At 42.8% G+C, this 20,098-nt stretch overlaps 1 protein-coding gene across 1 annotated transcript in view; it reads right to left on the reverse strand.

Annotated features, from left to right (window-relative positions):
- The window catches only part of PALD1 (phosphatase domain containing paladin 1), a 164,673-nt gene that overhangs the window by 111,639 nt on the left and 32,936 nt on the right, over positions 1-20,098 (reverse strand). The window contains exons 2-7 of the mRNA XM_060241190.1: positions 7,484-7,678; positions 6,055-6,157; positions 4,929-5,108; positions 2,790-2,954; positions 1,990-2,150; positions 1,303-1,378 (exon numbers count right to left, since the gene is read on the reverse strand). Coding sequence (XP_060097173.1) covers positions 1,303-1,378; positions 1,990-2,150; positions 2,790-2,954; positions 4,929-5,108; positions 6,055-6,157; positions 7,484-7,665 — 867 coding nt within the window. The 5' untranslated portion in view covers positions 7,666-7,678. The remainder of the gene's footprint in view (positions 1-1,302; positions 1,379-1,989; positions 2,151-2,789; positions 2,955-4,928; positions 5,109-6,054; positions 6,158-7,483; positions 7,679-20,098) is intronic.

Here is a 20,098-nt window from a genome sequence, read left to right on the forward strand (position 1 = left end):
AACAAAATACAGCAGAAACATTCCTTGGACTGCTGGCATTTCCCAAAACAACTGGCAAGACAGTGATACCAGGAAAGCAACATTTTCCCACTCTAGGGGATAACAAGAAGGGAGAGGAAGGAGCCCCATAGGAGGGAGAAGAGTAGGAGTAACTGATCCTTGGCATGGCAATAGTAGTGTAGTGGCATTTCTATCAAAATGGCTGCCATCTTGCTTTCTGGGCCTCACAGGGCATGTGTTGTCATAATGCTGGTCTTTTGCTTAAGTAAACATATACTACAAGTCTCATTTTCTTAAAAAAACTGCGATTGCTGTTCATGACACTCCTTGTTGGATTACAAATCTAATTTAGGTTTAATTTCATCAAACAATAACTAGCCCTGAGGTAAAATTGCAAGAAATCAGAATGTCTCATTTGCCAAAACTGAATAGTTCATTACAATAGGACTGACAGAACTAACAAGCAGACACCAGTTGATGACAATAAAATGGTTTATTGTCTGGGGGAAAAAGTCAGTTTCCCCTCTTTCAGAATTAATCTACCACATAGATTAAAGTCAGTTTCCCCTCTCTCAGAATTAATCTACCACATAAAAATAGGAAGAAATGCTTTGGCATTGGAAAAGCATTCCTTTGACAAGTCATGTCAGATATGATGGAACAATATATTTTTTAAAATCTCATCGCAAACCAGAGTAAAACATCATAGGGATGGATGATGGAAAAGACAAAGGAAGAGAATCATGTTCAGTCAAGGAAAATAGAGGTGATTGGGAAACTGGAAAAGACCCTTGTTTTACCAATATCTAAAACTTTCTATTGAGCCATCCCTGAACATGTTTGCAAAGCTAATATAAACTCACACATGTATTCAGAAACAAGAACCAAACAGTCAGAAACATCCACACCTCCTGCTACACCTACTCATGGTAGCAGCAAATAAAAAGAGAAGGAAGGAGATTGGATTTATACTCTGTTCTTCACTACCCAAAGGAATCTCAGCGTGACTTATAATTTCCTTTCCCTCACCACAACAAACACCCTGTGAGGTAGGTGGTGCCGAGAGAGCTCTGACAGAAAACTGCTTTGTGAGAGAACAGCTCTGAGAGAGTTATGCCTGACCCAAGGTCACTCCAGAAATCGCTTGTGGAGGGGTGGGGAAGAAGCTTATCTGACTTCCACCTGATGGGAATAATTTCTGTGGCAATTACAGAAGCATAGCGTTCTGCTATCTGAGCGATTACAGTTTTTGCCTCCCAAGGAGGCTGTTTTATAGATTTCACGTCTGGCATCAGCCCTTACCCTGAGGAAACTGATGAAAGAATCAAACTGTGCTTCCAAAGGAGCTCCATCCATAGGCAAAGGCAGCCGATGATACCTGCCAGCAAAGAGAGCTTGTTAATGGGATGGGAGAAATTGATTCAATCTGCTTTGAAGACACAGCCCTCAAATACTGACATCCAGAAAGCTATGGGAAAGAAGAAGTCCTATTCATATGACAGGTTATAGACTATTATGCCTCCATTGAATCGTCCCCCTCTGACCAGTTTCATCTTGTATGCTTTGGGGCAGGGGCCTGCATCTTGTTTTTCACACCATACAGTGTCTACACATTATATGTACTTCAAGGGGGTTGGATAAACATATGGAGCAGAGGTCCATCAGTGGCTATTAGCCACAGCATATTGATGGAACTCTCTTTCTGGGGCAAGTGATGCTCTGTATTCTTGGTGCTTAGGGAGGCACAGTGGGAGAGCTTCCAGTGTCCTGGCCCCACTGATGGACCTCCTGATGGCACCTGGTTTTTTGGCCACTGTGTGACACAGAGTGTTGGACTGAATGGGCCACTGGCCTGATCCAACATGGCTTTCTCTTATGGTCTTACTTAATAAGATTTTAAAAGGATTACTTTCAATAGTTTTTGCTGAGGCCATGTTACTTTTTTAAGATACATTGGCAGGTAGAAGTCTATTTCTCTCAAAAAGTCACCTGTAAGAAGGCAGCAGGAATACCGGCCTCTTGTAGACTTCTTCAGTCACATGGATATCTTCTTCACAGTGGATGCTCACCAAATGAGGCTCATCTTTGAAATGTTCAATATCATTGTAGACATAGTAGGTGTTCTCTCTCAACTGGGCAAAGTCATGTATCTTCAAACAGATCAATCCAACAAGCCAACCTCAGAAGAGTCCTGCTATGTAAACACATCTCAACAACATCTCCAGACAGATTTTTTTTTCTTTCCTAAAGCCTAATTCAGATGTTGCCACAGAGATACAAGGATACTTCTTCATGGCCTAGCACTGCTCTGATAATATCTAGATGGCGACATGGCTTAATTTATCCCACCCACATGGCTTGTCCATCTAGATCTGACCAGAGTAGCATTTGACCAGACCGTAAGGAAGTGGATCCCATACTGGTCGTGTATGAATTCAGCTTTTCAAAACAGTGTATAGATCTCTTAACCACTCAGAAATATCAGAGGATTCCCAATCTGATCATCGTTTCATTTCCCCCCACTCACTTACACTGATCGCCATCAATCAACAAAAGCTTATTTCCAGATCAATACTAACACATAGTGAACTACATTATGAGATTAAAAAAATTAAAAAGATAGCATCTGAAAAAAAAATTAAAAGCAGTAACTTAAATAAGGATCACAAACCACAGTCCAAAGAGACTCTAACATTGTGGAGTCAGTAGCAAGCCTTTCAACAAAGGATGTGGCTCTGTCATTGTGCCCCACAAGGCAACGCACCCTCCCTTCTGCCACCCACAGTCACCTCCTTTCGAATGGCCAGCTCCAGGCTTTCTACTTTGATGCCTCTCTGCAGGCTGTGTAGATTTTCATGCAGGTTCTCCTTTCCTCTGGGGGTGTAAGGCACAAAGTCATTCTCCACATGCAGAAAAACCACAGGCTCCTCACGCACACAGAACATGATGCACTCCTGTTGTGAAAGAGTGATACACAATTTGCTAAAAATTCTTTCCAAGTACGAAACTAGAAAAGTAAAGAACCCATATATAAGTTGCCAGGCAACATGGCTGCTGCTTTACCTGTCTGGAAGCCATTTTTACTCACCACAAACTATTTATAACCCCTGAATTCTACTTTGCCCTATATGTGCCATACTTCAGTTCAAATATTCTAGGCATAGCAAAACGACTATGCACAGCACATTGCTACTCTTATCATTAATCTGAAGAGTGCTGTGTACATACGAAGTTGAAATCTATCCATTTTATCTATATTTAAGGAGATCAGAGTGGTGTATTGTTTTCATGATCACAACAGCCCAGTGAGGTAGGTTAGGCTGAGAAGGTCCAAGGTCACCTAGTAAGCTTCATGGAAGAGTAGGGTCTGAACCCAGATTTAACCCTAACCTTACTCCAGCAAAGTAAGCACTATACCACATTGGTTATTTGCTGTGTAGCTCTACAAAAACAACAAATAGAGCAACATAGCAACTGAAGTACTGGGCTTGGAACTATGAAATTCACAGAGTGGCCTCCAACAAATCACATCTTCTCAACCTAACCTATCATGCAGACTTACTTGCAGTTAAGATGTTGCACTCAACTCCATGGAGGACTAGTTACATACAACTACTAGACTTTAATCTAGATTCAAGTCTAGTAGCTAGAGACCAAGAGACAAAGCTTCCTTTGTCAGATTCATAAATCTTCAACCTTCCATTGCTAAGACAAAACAGAATTCCCTTCATGCATTAATTTTCCATTGCTAAGACAGAATTCCCTTCAAGTATGAACTGTCTGTCTAAACTATACCCAAGAATCTACCTTGCCAACTATACAGAAGAATCCACCTTACAAACTACACCCAAGAATCCACCTTTCATATTCTGACTCCTGCACAGAGGGACATATGCTAGGTTTTGCTTTCAAATGCACATGTACCTTAAAACTGAAGGAATAAGGAAGGAGCAAACAGAAATGGAAAGAGTTCTGCTTGGAGATAACGAGAAATTAATTTCAAAAGTATACAAATTACTTTTACAATGGTCTACAGAAGATGAAGTAGTGAAATCTCAGATGATAAAATGGGCAATTAATGTAAATAAAGAAATAAAGATGGAATCTTGGGAATATTTGTGGAAAAATTCTATGAAACTTACAACATGTCATAGTATTAAAGAAAACTGTTTTAAGATGATGTATAGATGGTATATGACTCCAAAAAAATTAGCAAAGATGAACAACAAGATGCCAGATAGGTGTTGGAAATGCAAAAAGCATGAAGGCTCTTTCTACCATATGTGGTGGACTTGCGAAAGGGCTAAAATGTTTTGGCAGATGATTCAGCAAGAGATTTCTAAGATTTTGGGATATGAATTCAACAAAGTGGCAGAGACTTTTCTGCTGGGATTACAAATGGAAAAATTTCCAAAAGAAGATAGAACTTTAATATGGTACTTGCTCTCAGCTGCTAGGACATTGTATGCGCAGCTGTGGAAGCAAGAAAAAATACCAGAGAAATGGGATTGGATTACAAAAGTTATGTCATGGAGTGAAATGGACAAATTAACAAGAAAACTAAGAGACTATGATTTGGAACTTTTTAAGTTGGAGTGGAAGAAATTCAGAAGATACGTAGAAAAAGAGTGGAAAATAAAAGGGCATTGGACAATCTTTGATGAGGATTAAGATTTTTAAAATAAGAATATAACTTTTGGGGGGGGGGGTTGTTTTTTCTTAATAGTTAAGGGTACCTTTAATACTTGTATTTTTAAAAGAAAATAACACTGGCGGGGGTCAAGTAACGGAGGGAGGGGTGGGGGGAAAGTAAGATATGGGGTAGAAAGATCTTTCTTTTATCTTAAGCTTTTTATAAGTTGTAGATATAGTTCTGCTACCATATGTTACTAATAAAATTGTTTATACAAACAAAAATGCACATGTACCTTATGGCCATCATTCTGGAGTTTCTGCAAAACCTGCTTGAATCCACTGAGGCCAGGCTGGCCCATGCCGAACACCGAATAGCTCCCTTTGGCCTGCCGAAAGTTTGGAGCACCACAACTGCTGGTGGTGTTCAAGACATCTAACTTACTGTATATATCACGGACCATAAAATATTTCCCCTGTAAAACAGAGAGGGCAATGCAATAATTTAAATATGCAAATAAAAGTGAGAGAAATGAAGCAACCATCTTAAATAAGCCTCCTCTTGGCTCTTGACTCAATATTCATTCAATATAATCATCTCTTATGCTTGTCTTCCATCAGCTACATCCTTTTCAGGAACACACAACTACAGGTATTCCCCTTAAAGCTTTGCTAAGCCGGCTACTGATTCAGAAGAAGTTCCTCACCGTTTCATTAGAAATTCACACAAGAGAGAGGAACGCTTTGAGGCCAACTTTTACATAAAAGCTCTATTTAATATATGGAAATTACATGAACCCATCATTGATGCCCAGGGATTGAAAGGGACTGCAGTAGTGGAGAGAAACATGGGATAACACCACATGCCTTCTATGAATGCAAAACCCTAGTGGCCAGCAAATGCAAGCCACTAGCAATTTGGGACTAACAGGCCTTGCAGGGAGAAGCCAGTTCATAAAACTGATAATTCCTTGCAGTTGCCCAGCTGATGGCCCTCAAATCCTTCTGCAGCAGATTATAGGAGGACACCAAGGACTTGAATCAAACACAGAAAGTCTCCTGCACTAGCCTACCATGCAAGCTATAAGGGGGATCAGCAAGAGGGTAGAAAGGATGCCATGAGTTTTCCAAGGGATGGGGGGAATATATAAAGGTGTGAAGAAAAATCCCCATAAACACATTCTAGGTTGGACTCCGAAAACCATGGTCTGTGTGATAGAAAGCCATTCTCCACAATGGGCTGAGACTAATGAACCTACAAAATGAATCTTGCAGATAACTTGTCTTCCCATTTGTACACAGAACAGAGCAATAAGAATCAAAATTAAGTAACATGTTGATATAACAATCTCACTCTGGTATCGTATAATAGATGTGCTAGCCTCCCCATACCCTTTGTAGAGGCTAGTCTGTTGGTCTCACCTGTACAAGATAATGCTCTGGAGCAGAATCTGATATCCGACCCACAGTATAGCCAGCCTTTAGTAAGTCATCATGAATCTGAAATTCTTCTTTACAATTGTAGCTGTGAAAACCACATGAAATAAATTAAAAGAACAGATCCCCCCCCCCCCCCCATTTGAACAGTTCCAATGCATTTTCAAGCACTGGATCAATATGCAGGCAGCTTATTTCCTACTCCATCTGATCCATTAATGTACTATCCCCAGGGCTAGCCCTGCCACTAGGCAAACTAGATGATTGCCTAGGGCACCAGCCTTCTGGGGCACCATGTGACTTGGTGATGTCATCAGTGCAGGGGTAAGGGCACCAGAGTTAGCCTTGTCTAGGGTGCCAGACAGTCTAGGGCTGGCTCTGACTACCCCCTCTCCTGTTTCCCCATCACCAAGACATTCATAGAAAAAACCAAGGGAGGGTAAAGAAACAGCGATGCCTGAATGGGGTCCCCTGGAGGACTATTTGGAAGCTTCAGCTGGTGCAAGTGCTGCAGCAAGTTCATTGATCAGTATAAGTTACTGGTAATCAGGGCTTTTGGGGGTAGGAAAACCCAGCAGGAACTCATTTGCATATTAGGCCACACACCCCTTATGTCAAGCCAGATGGAATTGCCCTCCTGTGCATTCCTGTTCAAAAAAAGCCCTGCTGGTAATATATCTTACTATTTTTTAAAATGGCACCAGCTATTTATTTGTTTTCAGGCACAAATCAAATTGTTACATTTGTTACTGTTGCATTTAAAGTCATAAACTCCCTGAGGGTGGGGTACTTAAAGGACTACCTCCTCCCTTGCAATCTTGCCTGACAGTTAAGATCTTCCACAGAGACCCTTCTAGCATGCCTCCACTCTTATGGGGAAAGAGTCTTCTTGGTGGCGGCACCTTAACTTGTAGTGCTCCCTTTCCGTGGATATCCATCTGATGCATATTTCAGGCATCAGGCTGAAACACTCCTGTTAAGTTTGACACTGGTCTGTATGGGTCTTTTCACTTTGTTCTTTCCTCTGTACCTTAATATTTTCAAGAAATAACAAGAAATAGGCTTGGATCCTATACCTTTGCTCTGCAACAGCTTCTCTCTGGGCAATAGGGAGGCAGTCCTCCACTGTGGAGTTTGTTTCTTGAGATTCATTGAAAAACATTGGAATTACACAAACAGAAGTCCCTCACACCAGAAAAAACATGTTCCATAGCAGAGGACTTCTTACATAGCACTCAGAGAGAAGCATTCACAGAGTGGAGGTATAAGACACACATTATAGCCTGTTTGTTGATTTGATGGAGTTTGGTTTTGAACACATTTCAAAACAGTTTTACTGACTGATTGTTCAAGGCATCAAAAGTCCTAGGTCTGAGAAGCAGGACATACATTTTGTGATGACCAAGACACTCACGTGATGACTACTGGTGCTACCTTATTGGTAATGATAGATTTGGCTTTGTTGTTGTGGAGACCAACTGTCTGAAAGGAGTGGATGCTGAGGGAATGGCGGTCGTCCATGGTTCCGTTGCCGTGAATGTTCTCAAATGTTGCTGTGGCCACTGTCTGCTGAGCTGTGCTAGCAGTTGTACCCATAATCCACAGGCAACTGTATAAACATAAATCAGAAAGAGATACAGCTAATGATCAAGTCCAGTTTATTATTAGTTTAACAAAGGGAGCACTCTTACAGTGAAATAATCACAGGAACTCTTCCAGATACAGGAATTTCAATTTGACACCATTACATATGGTTCTTTGGAGCAGCTGTTTTAAGAGGCTAGAATGGGATTCCTTGGAAGTTTATTAGAATCTACTCTGTAAGAATAAGCAAGTGGCAACAAGCTTCATAGAAAGTCAACTTGCTCACCACAAAAACAGTTATGTATTGTGCATGACAAGGTTTAGGGTGTTCTGGGCCACACTCAGGTTAAGCAGGACAACAGTGAGGTTGCCCTGCCTCCCAGTCAGCCCCCATATGAAATGAGTGTATGCTAAAAAAAAAAACACCACCACCTCAAAATTTTATTCTTTACAGTGCAATGATTCTATGACAGAAGTCAACATAATGTTGTCTACTGTAAAATGAACATAGTGCTCCACACTTTGGGATAAAGCCAAATCATGGATTCCCATAGCAACTACAGATATCCCATCCACCATTTGATTTACATTACTGAAGTGACAGTACCACATAGACACCTTAGGCTCAGAGTACATGGAGGACCACTTCCAACTGTATCAACCAACACACCAACCTAAGATGAGGTAGTTCCAGAGGGTCTTTCTTTGGGAATCAGCCTTAGCATAGTGTCCGCTGCTGGGAATCCAGGGGCAAGCTTTTTCAGCTGTGGACCCCCAAATTTGGAAAGGCTGCTTCCCCAACAGCTTTCTGGATGATCTGAAGACGTGTCTTTTCCAGAAGACCTCTGAGTTAGATTAGATTACAGGGAAGAAAGGGAGACAGGAATGACACTATTGAGATACGGACATTGATTTTACTGTGTTTAAATTTATTTTAAACACAGTTTACTATGTTTTAACTTATATTCATTGTTTTTTATTGTTCTGCAAATTGCCTTGGGCATGTTTTAGTTGAACAGCTGTTTTAAAACAAAGTCATAATTAAACGCACACACACACACAGAGTAATTGATTTCTACTGTTGCTGCCAGCACTAGGAATGCTGCCACAAAGCTGAATAATCTAACATATCAGGTTTGGGTCTCAGGCAGACACACAATGAGGTAAGGAGAACATTATATACTCAACGGCAATGCACTCTTCCATTCACCGATTACTACAATGAAGTAGGAGGCTGGTTCGCTTAAAAAACAACAACCAAATTTGGAAGTCACTTCCACAAAGGAAATTGCACAAATCCAAGATGCCTCTGAAGGCACATTGTACACCCCAGGATACAAAGGCTTCCTGTTACAGAGACAATCATCAAATGCATGCAGGATTCATGCCACTGCTGTCCACTATACCAATATTACCTTTATGAAGCAGCCATTGCAGCATTGGTATTTGATAACAATTGCTTTATTTGATGACACTCTTCAGGAATTCATATTTGGTAATAAGAATATTACAGAAACTACATTCATCAATTTGAATCCAAATGCACATTCTATATTTTATGAAATGGGCCACAAGCTCATTGTACCTTGTGAATTCTTTGCCCATTTTCATTTCAGCAGTTTCAAAGGTAAACCTTCTAAGAACATAAGAAGAACCCTGATGGATCAAACCCAGTGGTCCACCTAGTCCAGCACTGTGGTTAACATAGCAGTCAACAAACAGGACAAAGAGACCAAGGCCTCCTCCTGATATTGTCTTCAAATGTTGTGTTTCAGAGTTTAACTGCCTCTAAAAATGGAAGCTTCCTTTTAAGCTGTTTTCAAAAAGTAAAGCCACTTAATAACGGCTCTGCAGTTTATAGAAAGGAAAGTATGAAAAATGACTGGATGTAAGAACTGGCGTGCGTGCATATTTCCAATAATCACGATGTGCCAACTCAGCCTGAAATGGCAAAACACAAACCACTTGCTATGGAAATTTTTTATTGACTTCCATGTCACCTTACTCCTTTGTATCAACACTTGTGCCTCAGAGTGAATTTCAATTAACTAGTCTAAGTGAGCACGTCAAGCTATTTTACACTGAGTAAGGGATTGGTCAGAACTGATCTTTATCTTTAAAGCACTGCAAAGATTAATAGTGCTACTCTTCTAGAATTGAAAGTGGGTGATTTTTCCTGCGCAAAATGCATCTTCCCTATCAGAATGCAATTATGAAGTCTGTTTTTAAAATCTGCTTTTAGACTGCATTCCAATATGCATTTTGTGACATCGATTTTAAACAACGGGTTGCAAAAGTGTTTGTTGGCATCGACAGCCAGATAAATTGTTAACGATCAGCCAGCAGGTGGCCCATCTGAGCAAACAGAGGATTTGCAAGCAGTCCAAAGCAAATGGTGTGCACATGCACACACACACACACACGCATAACCCTTTCCAGCTCTTGCAAGCTCTGGTGCGTGAGCACAAACCAAGATGACATGGCACTGATTGTTGCGGGGGGTGGGGGAGGGTAATATCCTTTGCATACTGTAAGTCTGAAGGTTATTTAATGTGATACCCTGGCTCAGTGGAAGAGCATCCGCTTTGCATGCAGAAGGTCCCTGGTTCAATCCCCAGCATCTCCAATTAAAAGGACTAGACAGTAGGAGATATGAAATTCAGTCTGAGACCCCAGAGACTCTGAGTAGACAATACTGACCATGATGCACCAAGAGTCTGATTCAGTATAAGGCAGCTTCATGTGCATTCTCAGAAAACCTCGAAAGCCTTCCTATTATGACATTACAGCTCTGTTAGCAATTATGACATTATAGCTCTGCTTTTGAGAAGCTGAGGGGGGTGTTTGTTAAGAACAAGCAGAACACTAAGATTTTTGCCAGTCTGCCAAACAGCTACATCTGTGAAACAAGAAAGATGGTGGAGCCGGGCCAGTGGGAACACCAGACTATGGGCAGCAGACCAAGAAAGCCAGGGTCATGAAACACATCAAGTGGTAAGCCACAACAGCATGCGCACACGCACACACAAGTCATGGTGGAATCCTTTTCACTACCAATTGACCTTCCATCTTGCTGAACTGGTACTCTGTTTGGCATAGAAATAAAGACAGGAGGCACAGTATCTTACTCTAAGCAAGCACACTGCCAGCAGGACTTCCAAAAGTTAGCCCTCCCCCCCAAAAAGTAACAGCTTTATAGGGTCTCATGACCCAGCAGGTAGGGCTCTGTATCTCACCTGACTGTCCCGATCCATACACTGAATACTACCACCCTAGTTCCTGGTCCAAACCCATAAACATATGTAACCACAAGTCAATATAACCATAAACGTATTTGCACATATCCATCCATTCCCCTGCCTCCCTCTCCATTCTATCTTTTCTGGTTCTTCAAGATCAGCAGCTTTCAGTTTTGCAAAATAGTAAGATCCCCTCTAATGGATTCTCAACTCCAATGGAAACAGTTTCCTTTCAGGGTATGTGCTGTCATAAATTCAGGATGCGCTCTCTGAAATACAGCCAACTCCTCCCTTCCTCCCACAAAGCAGAGTTAAAAAGATTTGCCCACAATAAACCCACAGGTATGATGAGGCCAGTGTTCCAGCAATCACTTCATAGGAGAATAAGCCAACACAAACAAAAGTCTGGCATACCTGATATTAAAGATTTAGAGGATGCTAGGTAATAGCCTATTAAGCCCTCAGGAATGTGTGTGTGTACACATACATACACAGGGCACAATAGATAAGCTGTATTTTTAAGAGCTCAGTCTCTGTTTATAATTTGTGTACATGCATATCCACACTATCAAGCTACTTCATAATCATCAGTTACCTTCCACACTAATATGGCCTTAAATTTTTGCAAAAGGTGTCTCTGCGCAATTCTTGCCTAGGACTCACTTTGTTGCTAAAGGAAAGTTTCTGTTTTCCTTCAAACAATATAGAGAGGGATGGGTTTATGACCTGAAGATTCCTCCTGGATCTCCATTCAGGAGAGATGCTTTCTCAAAGGTAGCCAGAGCAAATGAGGACTTTCCTGGTTGCATCTCATCACTACCTCCAGAGACAACAGAAAAAAAAATTGTGTACCCTTCTCTGTAATCTTTATACTGATCGACGGCTTTTTTAAAAGCAGAAACACATGGATACGCAGTTCCAGCTGGCTTGGTGTCAGGGGGTGTGGCCTAATATGCAAATGAGTTCTTGCTGGGCTTTTTCTACCAACACGCCCCCCCCCTCGGCTGATCGATATATGAATTACCATGAAACCTATTACAGGCAAAAGAACTTTAACAAACCTTGAGGGAATTCGTGTATCGAGTTGTGCAATTTCCCTTGCTATTGAAATGTGCTTGGCTGAATCCTTCAGATTCTCCATGAGGAGAAAAGGTACAATTCTCAGCATTTTTCAAGCAGCAGAATGAGATGATATAACCAAGTAGCTACCATATACAGGCTTGGATCCTAAATGCTCTTTCCATTCCTAGTATAAGACGGGTATCCATGTTAGTCTGTCTGTAGCAGTAGAAAAGAGCAAGAGTCCAGTAGCGCCTTAAAGGCTAACGAAATTTGTGGCAGGCTATGAGCTGCCTTCTTCAGATACCAAACCACTCCTAGTAGGTACTTCCATTTGCAGAACAGGAGAATGATTTTTGTTGATTCCCACCCCTCACTGTTGACCCCACTTTGTCACTCATGATGTTCTTGGGGGTCCACTGCTGCAAGGGGCACAATTGGGGTGGGACTGAAGACTGCAATGGAAGGGGGAGAAACAGCAAAGACATCCATTTACATAGTTCAGCTCTTCTCGTACCATACAGGAACCAAGGCAAAGTAAGTTACAACTTGGTAAATATGTGTCCATATTCATTCAGTCACCACAGTTCTTGACACAACACATTAACTATGACCATTAGCTATGACCAGAAACACTGGGTTATTCTAGAATTTGTCTCCAGGGAAACCAAATAGGAGCACTGAGAAACAGGGTCAGATCTCGGGAAGGCAGAGGGGGATGCTTGCCCCGGGCACCAATGGAGGGGGGGGGTGCTAAATAGGGTATGGAGTCCATTGTATTCTATGGGAGCATAAGACAAAATGGTCCATAAGGAGGCATCATTTTTTAATTTTGCTCCCCCTCAAAAAACATGTAGATCCAGTCTTGCTGAGAAACAAGGAAGATGACAAGTCTGGCAAGGAAAGCAGATCTCTTTAAATCAAGGGTTTTCTTGGTAATTTCAGAAGGGGGGAAGACTCCTTTAGTTACATATCCTGGTTATTTATTTTAAGGTATTATACCCTTTCTCTCTATGTTACTACTCTAGAGATGGGCTTGCAATATTAAAACAATACGGAACAAGAAATATGGCCTTGGGTCAGCCATAGCTATCACAGGAGTTGTCCTTGAAAGGGCAGCTGCTGTGAGAGCCCTATCAGTCCCACCCACCTCACAGGGTGTCTGTTGTGGGGGGAGAAGATATAGGAGATTGTAAACCACTCTGAGTCTCTGACTCAAAGAGACGGGCGGGGTATAAATCTGCAGTCTTCTTTAAATCAAGGGTTTTCTTGGTAATTTCAGGGGGGGGGGGGAGAGAAGACTCCTTTAGTTACACATCCTGGTTACCCATTTTAAGGTATTTATACCCTGTCTCTCTATGTTACTACTCTAGAGATGGGCTTGCAATATTAAAACAATACAGAACAATAAATACAAGGAAAATAACCCAAGGGATATCACTCCTAAAAAAACAACAGAAACAAATCCCATCTCACAGCCGCATTAAAACAATCAGCATGTCAACTGCCAGACAGGAGAGGAGAAATCATCAGCAACAATTGAAAAAGCTGGGAGAACAAAAATATTCTAGTATTGCACCAAAACCTAAGTAAACTTTGGATGATTCCGCACTTACCTTGCTCTACGCCAGGCTTCCGTTTCTCTCCGGAGCAAGCTAGCAATTTCGCACCAGCTGCTCTGCGCCACCATGTTGTGCCGGGGCAACCTGCAATTTGCCGCGCTGCAGCGTGCATACACCTGAAAAAACAGGTTTACGCTGCAGCACGGCAAATTGAGGGTTGCCCTGGTGCAAAATAGCAACGCGGAGCAGCTGGTGCGAAATCGCTAGCTTGTTCTGGAGAGAAACGTAAGCCTGGCGCGGAGCAAGGTTAGTGCGGAATCATCCTTAGGGTCATGTAAATTCAAAGAGAGGTGGTTCCTCAGGCTGCTGGCCCAAAAGGGAAAGCCCTGACGCTTCTGGTCACTCCTCTAGTCTCATAAACGGATGGTCTCATATAGCAGGATGTACAGGCACATATGTGAGCAGCCAGCCCTTTGAATATCCTAATCCCAGACCATTTAAGGTTTAGTTACTAGAATCAGAAACTATGCCTTGAAGCAGACTGGAAACTAACCTTTGAAATGGGCAAAACCCCACACCAGAATGTAGTAACCTTGCTGTTGTATTGTGCATGAGCTGAAGCATCTGGACAGTCTCCAAATGCAGCCCTGCATATGTCATATTGCGATCAAAGCTTGGAAAACTGTGGCCAGATCATGTGTTTCAAAGCCCACACACTGCAGTGGTCTAATCTGGATGTGATCAAAGCTTGGACAACTAAGGCCAGATCATGCTTTGCAAAGCAGCCAAAGCCAGCACACCAACTGAAGTTGCATAAAAAGGCACTGGGGATGCCACAGAGGGGATCCATGTAAGCAGGGCTATAATAGCACCCCAAAGTGGCAAATTAATATGTGAGTGTGCCCCAAAACACAGACTTACCAGATTACATTCTACCCTTTTATCATGTGAATTTTGCAAAACACTTTTATTTTGAGCCACTGTTTAAGCCCAGAATTGGTAACTTTTGTGCAAAAGCAACATTCCCGAGCCTTTCCTTGCAACTCTCTTGATGTCTAGCACAACATACTCACTGTGACAAGTTCCAGCTGTCAAAGCAGCTGGTTGCCTTCGAAGCAATGAGGAGCCATGTTTGCAGCTGCAAGTCCTCCAGCGCTGGCACAGGGAACTGCTAGCTTAGAGATATCTTCCTTCCACCATCACCGCTTGCCTTTATGATTCAACCAGCCAATCAAGAACAATTGCCTGGCAGAATCAATCTTTTGATTCTAAGCATTTCCCTGACTGAAACAATTCTTCTAAAATTGCAACTAGAAATCACAGCACCAGCTCACAGAAACCCCATATTCCATCCTCCCCCCTTCTCTGGTAAAGTTAGGTGACATATAGGACATAACATTATATGACATCAACACATTACATGACCAGTGTTCCCTCTTAAGCTGCATTAGTGTGAGCTAGCTCACAGTTTTTTAGACTCCAGCTCACACATTTTTGTCTTAGCTGTGGAAAAATGGCCCCAGAGCAAGCTAATTTATGCAGTAGCTCACAACTTTAATGCCAGTAGCTCACAAAATAGAATTTTTGCTCACAAGACCTCACAGCTTAGAGAGGGTATTGTACATGACATGATTGCATTGTTTCCACACCTCCAAACCACCCTACTGGCTGCAACTTGCAGCTTGTGTGAAACTTGCTGTGCACTAGCTATAACTAGAGAACATTGGAGGAGGAAGAGGGAATGAAACAGGAGCCACATTTTTCAATGATAACCCCTTACCTGCCATAATATATAGTTCTGGCCTGAGGGTCTTCCGCCCTGAATTTACAGCATGAGGAAACTAGCACAGCTAACAGTTCTTGCAGTGCACTGATTTGCAAAGTTTCTGAGGCAATTAAACAGGACAAGTAAGCCCTTCCTTCCTACCTTTCAATTCCAGTAACATGTTTCTTGCATCATCTGATTGTTTTACCCCAGTGATCACCAGTGTGCTAACCACAGGCTCCACAGTGCCTGCCAAAGCATCTCTTCTTTGAAGCAAAGAGCTGTTCTGGTTGTCCTTTGCCTCCTCACTGGAGCTGCTTCTAAAGAACCCAGGAAGCATCACCTTTGTGTCTGCAGGGAACACCCATTCTGGAACAGCTCTCTCCACTGTAGGAGGATGCTTGGCTTGTAACCTCCTGACATTTTCTGATCAGCTCTAGCAAACTACAACAGCCATTTTGTGATTGACGCAGTCATACATAGCATCAATTCTGTGGTGGTGCCCACTCCCCATACTCAAAATAAGTGCTCAAAGGCTCAACAAGGCTGGGAACCCTGAGATATACAAGCTGCCTCCATGGGGGCCAGACTACAGGAGAACATGACTAGCTCTTTTCATTTACCTTGGCTACCAAAAGAGGCAACTCATAGGCAATAGGAGCAAAACATGAGCCAGGCAAGTGGCAGTAATTTCAGAACAATTAATTATCTAAAGACTGAGGTGGGGTAGACAGAAGTGGATAGTTCTCCTCTTCTCTCTCCCTCCCTGACCAAGTTGCACATAGTTGGAAAGAGACTTCACAAAAGCTGAAAAACCAGTAACCCAGACAACTGCATCCAGCAAAAGGCAAGACCAAAACGAGGTAGGGCCCAAAAATTCAAATTCATCAAAGTCCAGTGAATTACATATTCTCAGTATTTGCCTTACTTGCTCACATCCTTGGAAACTGTTACCAGATTGGGTCCATCATAACAAATTCTCTACAGTTATGATACACATAAACAAGGCATGCTGTACTCACAATCCAGTCAGAAATTGTTAAATGTTTCCAACAAAATGGCCAACGTGAGAAAATAACTCCCTACACAACTATTTTAAGAAAAATCCCATTTATAAACACTGAGTCTTAAAATTCTGTCATTTGAGAAGACAGATAACATTTAATCGTTTCATATTCCGAGCCACTTCAAAAAATACAGATACAGCACAAGCCAGCCAGCACTTCATTCAAAGAAATAGCTTTCTAAAAGGCAAGGCCACTTTTTATCCTCAAAAGCCTCAATTCTTTTTCAAGGAAAAGTTAACTCCAGATGTTGCATGAAAACAGAGGAGTAATTGGCCACCTAGGGATAGATTTCCACTGGGTTTTTTTATTACCTTCTGTCTTTATGAATAAGCATTCAAATGGCATTTATTTTTGTTTGAACTAAGCAAGACAGATTGTTTGTTACTAGATTCTTTAAAGTAATTCAGAGAGATGATCTAGCCTTCCCTTATTATTAGAAATTAATATTTCTGCTGAGCCTCTTTCAGAGGATAGAATCCCATAAAGAAGTCAGGTTTTTCTTCTGAGAACACAAGTAGCTCCATCTGCTCCCCCGGGTACCCTGCCTAAACACTCAGACATGTGTCTTATAAGCCCTGTGGGACTCCTTGCTCACATTCACTAACACTTTCCAGCTAGAGCTGCCAAGTCTTACCTTGGCTTCATCAGGGGAGTCCACATGTGCACGGAGCATGTGCAGCATGATGATGTCACCTGGAAGTAACATCATCACGCTGGGCACATCGTGTGGAGGACACTCTAGCATTCAGGATAAAAACTCTATAGTACCATAGAGGGTTTTTTTTAACCTGAATGCTAGAACGTCCCTATGTGATGTGCCTGGTACAATGACATCTCCACTTGGTGATGTCATCGCGCCAGGCACGCTGTGCAATGATGGGAGCTCTTTGGGGGTGGGGAGCCCCTTGTAGCCCACTCCATGCCAGTGGGTTGGGGGCTCCACCCCAGTGGGAGCTTGGCAGCCTTAGCTGCCACCCTCAAGGTGGGGGCTGGAGAGCTCCCAGAATTACAACTGATCTCCAGACTACATAGATCACTATTTATTCATTTCAAACATTTATTCCACCTCTCCTGGAGAAAATGGCTGCTTTGGCAAATGAACTCTATTTAGGGATGCCAGCCTCCAGGTGGGATCTGGGGATCCCCAGAATTACAGTCCAAACTCCAGTTCCCCTGGAGAAAAGGGATACTTTGGAGTGTGGCCTCTGTGGCATTGTATTCCACTGGGGTCCCTGTCTCCCCAGGCTCTATCTCCAGGAGTTTCCCAATCTGGCTCTGGCAGCCCTACTAGGGTTAAAAATCACAACAACAGAGGCTCACAGCACCACAAAATACATAAACAGCTATATATGATGTGTACAAGCTTATGTACGAATAATTTTAAATGGTATTAGCATACACAAAGTATCAAACTCTCCAATCCCACATCCCTATGTGTTTCCAAGCAACATTAAAATTCATATAACTGTAGAAAAAAGTTCTAGTTCCTGGCCAGTAGCAGGCAGAAGGCTCAAAAAGTGGGGGATCCCCTACCCCAGCCTGAGGAATGGGGACCCTGAACTCTAACCTCCCCCCCCCCCATCACCTGCTAGTGGCCCAGGGGATCTGGCAACTCCCTGAACTCCACTGTCCCTCCCCTCCCTGAACTCCACTGTCAAATCTCTAGGTTTTCCCCAATCTGGAGCCGATAATCCTGTCTTCAGCATTAGATCCTCACTACAATGAAATGGCACCTTCACCATTACAAGCGGTGAACAAGAATTGCAACTGAACAAGGAGGAGGAGCAGTGTGTTCCTAGAATGTATAAAAAGGGGGAATGATGACAGGACAGATGTACGGGCTTCAGGAAGTCTGTATGTAAATAAAATGGCTTTAATACTACTCTATGAAATAACATTTAAAATATTGGACTATCAACGTTTATATTTTTGCTGTGATACACTGATTTATAGGGGGCCCCAGCCCAGCCTCATCCCACAAGCTGTCCAGCAGTTAACCAACACAAATGTGCTGTCCCTTCAGCAAAGCCTCTTGAGTCTTGACTGAGTTGCTGTGAAGTAACAGGAAGGCCCAGAGGCCCAGCAAGTGCTAGACGTGGGGACCCAAACTGCCGGTGGGTGAAAGATAGAGGCAGATGGAAGTGGCCAAAGAAGACAGAAACAGAAACCCCCCCATAGGGATTTTAAAAAGGCAGCCACATAAGGGAGTGCAACAGACAAATGAGGAGGAATTTATTTGGAAAGGAAAACAAGGTCTGAAGGAAACTGGAAAATCAAGCAGCAATCTATAAATACAGAAACAGGAAGGAATGGCAGCAGCACAGAAGTGGGAACTGAAAGTCTAGCACACACAGGCCAACGGGCCCTGACAGAGTCAAGAGACACCACAGCAACATTAAATTTGGGCCTCAGTCCTCAAGCGCTCTGTTAGGCTTAGCATTTTGTGAAACATTCCTTGAGACACTATAGATGGTGAAAAAGGTGAGAATAGAAATGCTTTAATAAGCATTAAGCCATGCTGTAGACTGGCATTTTTCATGCTAAGGACCAGGGACCCCGAAGAGTCATGTGAGACATCTAAAATAAATGTGGACTGATCATATCTTTGAAAAGAGGAACTGGGGAGGCGGGAACCACTTGCCATTAGGGCACTGCCGCTGTGGTATTCAGCAGTGGTGGTTTAGTGGAAATGACCAGGATGTTCACCAGGGAGCAGTCAGGACCTCCTATGTTTCAGGAGAGCCTCAGGATCTCACAAGGAGATTAAGGCTGGGAGTAGGGTTGCCAGGTCTGATGATTGCGCTGGGGGGGAGGGGGAGGGACCTTCCAAGAGTGGGGGTGGAGCACCACAACATGCTGACATCACACAGAAGTGACATCATCACATCAGGGACATTGCATGGCAATACTCTGGTTTTTAGGCAAAATTCTGTGGTAAAATCTCCCTCAAATGAAAGAATCTTGCCCCAGAACTAGAGTGTTGTTGCACAACTTTGCTGATGTGATGATATCACTTCTGTGTGGTGACAGCACATCATGTTTGGGGGTGAGATTTCCCCCTGCCAGGCAGCTGGCCACTGACAAGCAGAAGCCCAACAGGCTGGGAGATTCCCCACCCCCAACTGGGGAACGGCATCCCTAGCTGGGATATGGTTGCCAACTCTCACTTGAGAAATTCCTGGATATTTGGGGGTGGTGTCTGTGGGAGGGAACTCAGCAGGGGTGGGATGCTATGGACCAGGGGTGGCCAAACTGTGGCTCTTTCACACATATTGTGTGGCTCTCAAAGCTCCCATTGCCCTGTTGCCCAGAATGGAAAAGGAATTTCTCTCTTTAAATCACTTCTCGAAGCCAAGGCAGTCAGCATTGCTTTATTTCCATCCCTCCCATCCATCTATTTTCCTTCCTTCCTTCATCTGACATTCATTTCTTGCAGCACTCAAACATCTGATGCTTATTCTGTGTGGCTTTTACATTAAGCAAGTTTAGCCACCCCTGCCATAGGCTCTAGTTCCTGAAGTGGCCATTTCCTCCAGGGAAACTGGCATCTATGGTACTGAGATCAGTAAACCTCAGAACCTATCTGTCTGTTAGTAACTCTACCTGGGAGGCATCCAAGCATATTGCTTCTTTCCCAAAGAAATGGGCAGGCTGGGACAAGGAAGAGCAAATAAGGAATAAGTGGCAGCTAATCCACTTTCTCTCCAGTTCTAGGCAAAATAGCTGTCTGGTGTATAGCACACACTGGAAAGA

Source organism: Heteronotia binoei, chromosome 6, assembly GCF_032191835.1.
Source record: "Heteronotia binoei isolate CCM8104 ecotype False Entrance Well chromosome 6, APGP_CSIRO_Hbin_v1, whole genome shotgun sequence".
NCBI lineage: Eukaryota > Metazoa > Chordata > Lepidosauria > Squamata > Gekkonidae > Heteronotia > Heteronotia binoei.